Source organism: Frankliniella occidentalis, unplaced genomic scaffold, assembly GCF_000697945.3.
Source record: "Frankliniella occidentalis isolate FOCC.00 unplaced genomic scaffold, Focc_3.1 Scaffold1390, whole genome shotgun sequence".
Taxonomy (NCBI): domain Eukaryota; kingdom Metazoa; phylum Arthropoda; class Insecta; order Thysanoptera; family Thripidae; genus Frankliniella; species Frankliniella occidentalis.
In genome coordinates this window covers 13,550-14,300 of record NW_026268492.1, presented here as the reverse complement: position 1 = coordinate 14,300, position 751 = coordinate 13,550, and the positions used below count along the sequence as shown (strand labels likewise).

General features: G+C 50.7%; 2 protein-coding genes across 2 annotated transcripts in view; both read right to left on the bottom strand.

The window, feature by feature from the left end:
* Window positions 1-4: 4 nt before the first annotated feature.
* LOC127751853 (protein krueppel-like) lies at window positions 5-503 on the bottom strand (the record flags this gene model as incomplete). Its single annotated transcript, XM_052276015.1, has 1 exon — window positions 5-503. A coding segment is annotated over exon 1 (330 nt), but the record flags the coding sequence as incomplete, so codon positions are not given.
* The window catches only part of LOC127751852 (oocyte zinc finger protein XlCOF6-like), a 7,263-nt gene continuing 6,960 nt past the window's right edge, over window positions 449-751 (bottom strand). Inside the window, exon 2 of the mRNA XM_052276014.1 lies at window positions 449-507. Within this exon, the coding sequence (XP_052131974.1) occupies window positions 449-507 (59 nt within the window). The remainder of the gene's footprint in view (window positions 508-751) is intronic.

The following is a 751-nucleotide window of genomic DNA, read 5'->3' as shown; positions in this document are numbered from 1 at the left end:
CCCCAGTGTGGGTTCGCATATGAGAGTGCAGGTTTCCACGGAGTGAAAACGTCTTGTGGCACACTGTACATTCAAAAGGCTTTTCCCCAGTGTGGATTAGCATATGTTTCCGCAGGGTTCCACTTACTGAAAACGTCTTGTGACACACTGTACACTCAAAAGGCTTTTCACCAGTGTGGGTTCGCATATGAGAGTGCAGGTGTCCACGTTGTGGAAACGTCTTGTGGCACACTGTACACTCAAAAGGCTTTTCTCCAGTGTGGGTCCGCATATGTCTACGCAAGTCATCAATTCTCAACAAATTCTTTTTGCACACTGTACACTGATGAGACATGTTTCCTGTGTGTGTTTGGGTTCGGGTGCGGGTTCTTCTATGTGTGCAATGATGCTGCAATTGCTTTTCGTCAGTCTTCTTGAACTCTGCGTAGGCGCCGATAATAGTGGCTACTTACTGCATTAGCAACACGGAAACAGGTCCGATGGTGTATCGATGTAATCGCACAGCACCTACAACAGAAAATGCTATTTTGTAATAAAGGTAGCAAATGCGGTTTTGCGTTACTTAACGGAAAACAAGGGCTCGGTCTCGGCTTTCGCTCGGTGCGGTGCGCTCTGTGAGTTCGACACGGCCGGACACGGCGGAGAGGTCGGCGCTCGCGGCTATAAATTTGAGCGGGGCTGGTAGAGTAAGAGAAGGAAAAGGGGGGTGCCGGGTCACGCACCCACCCCACCTCGCGGGCCCGGGACATGC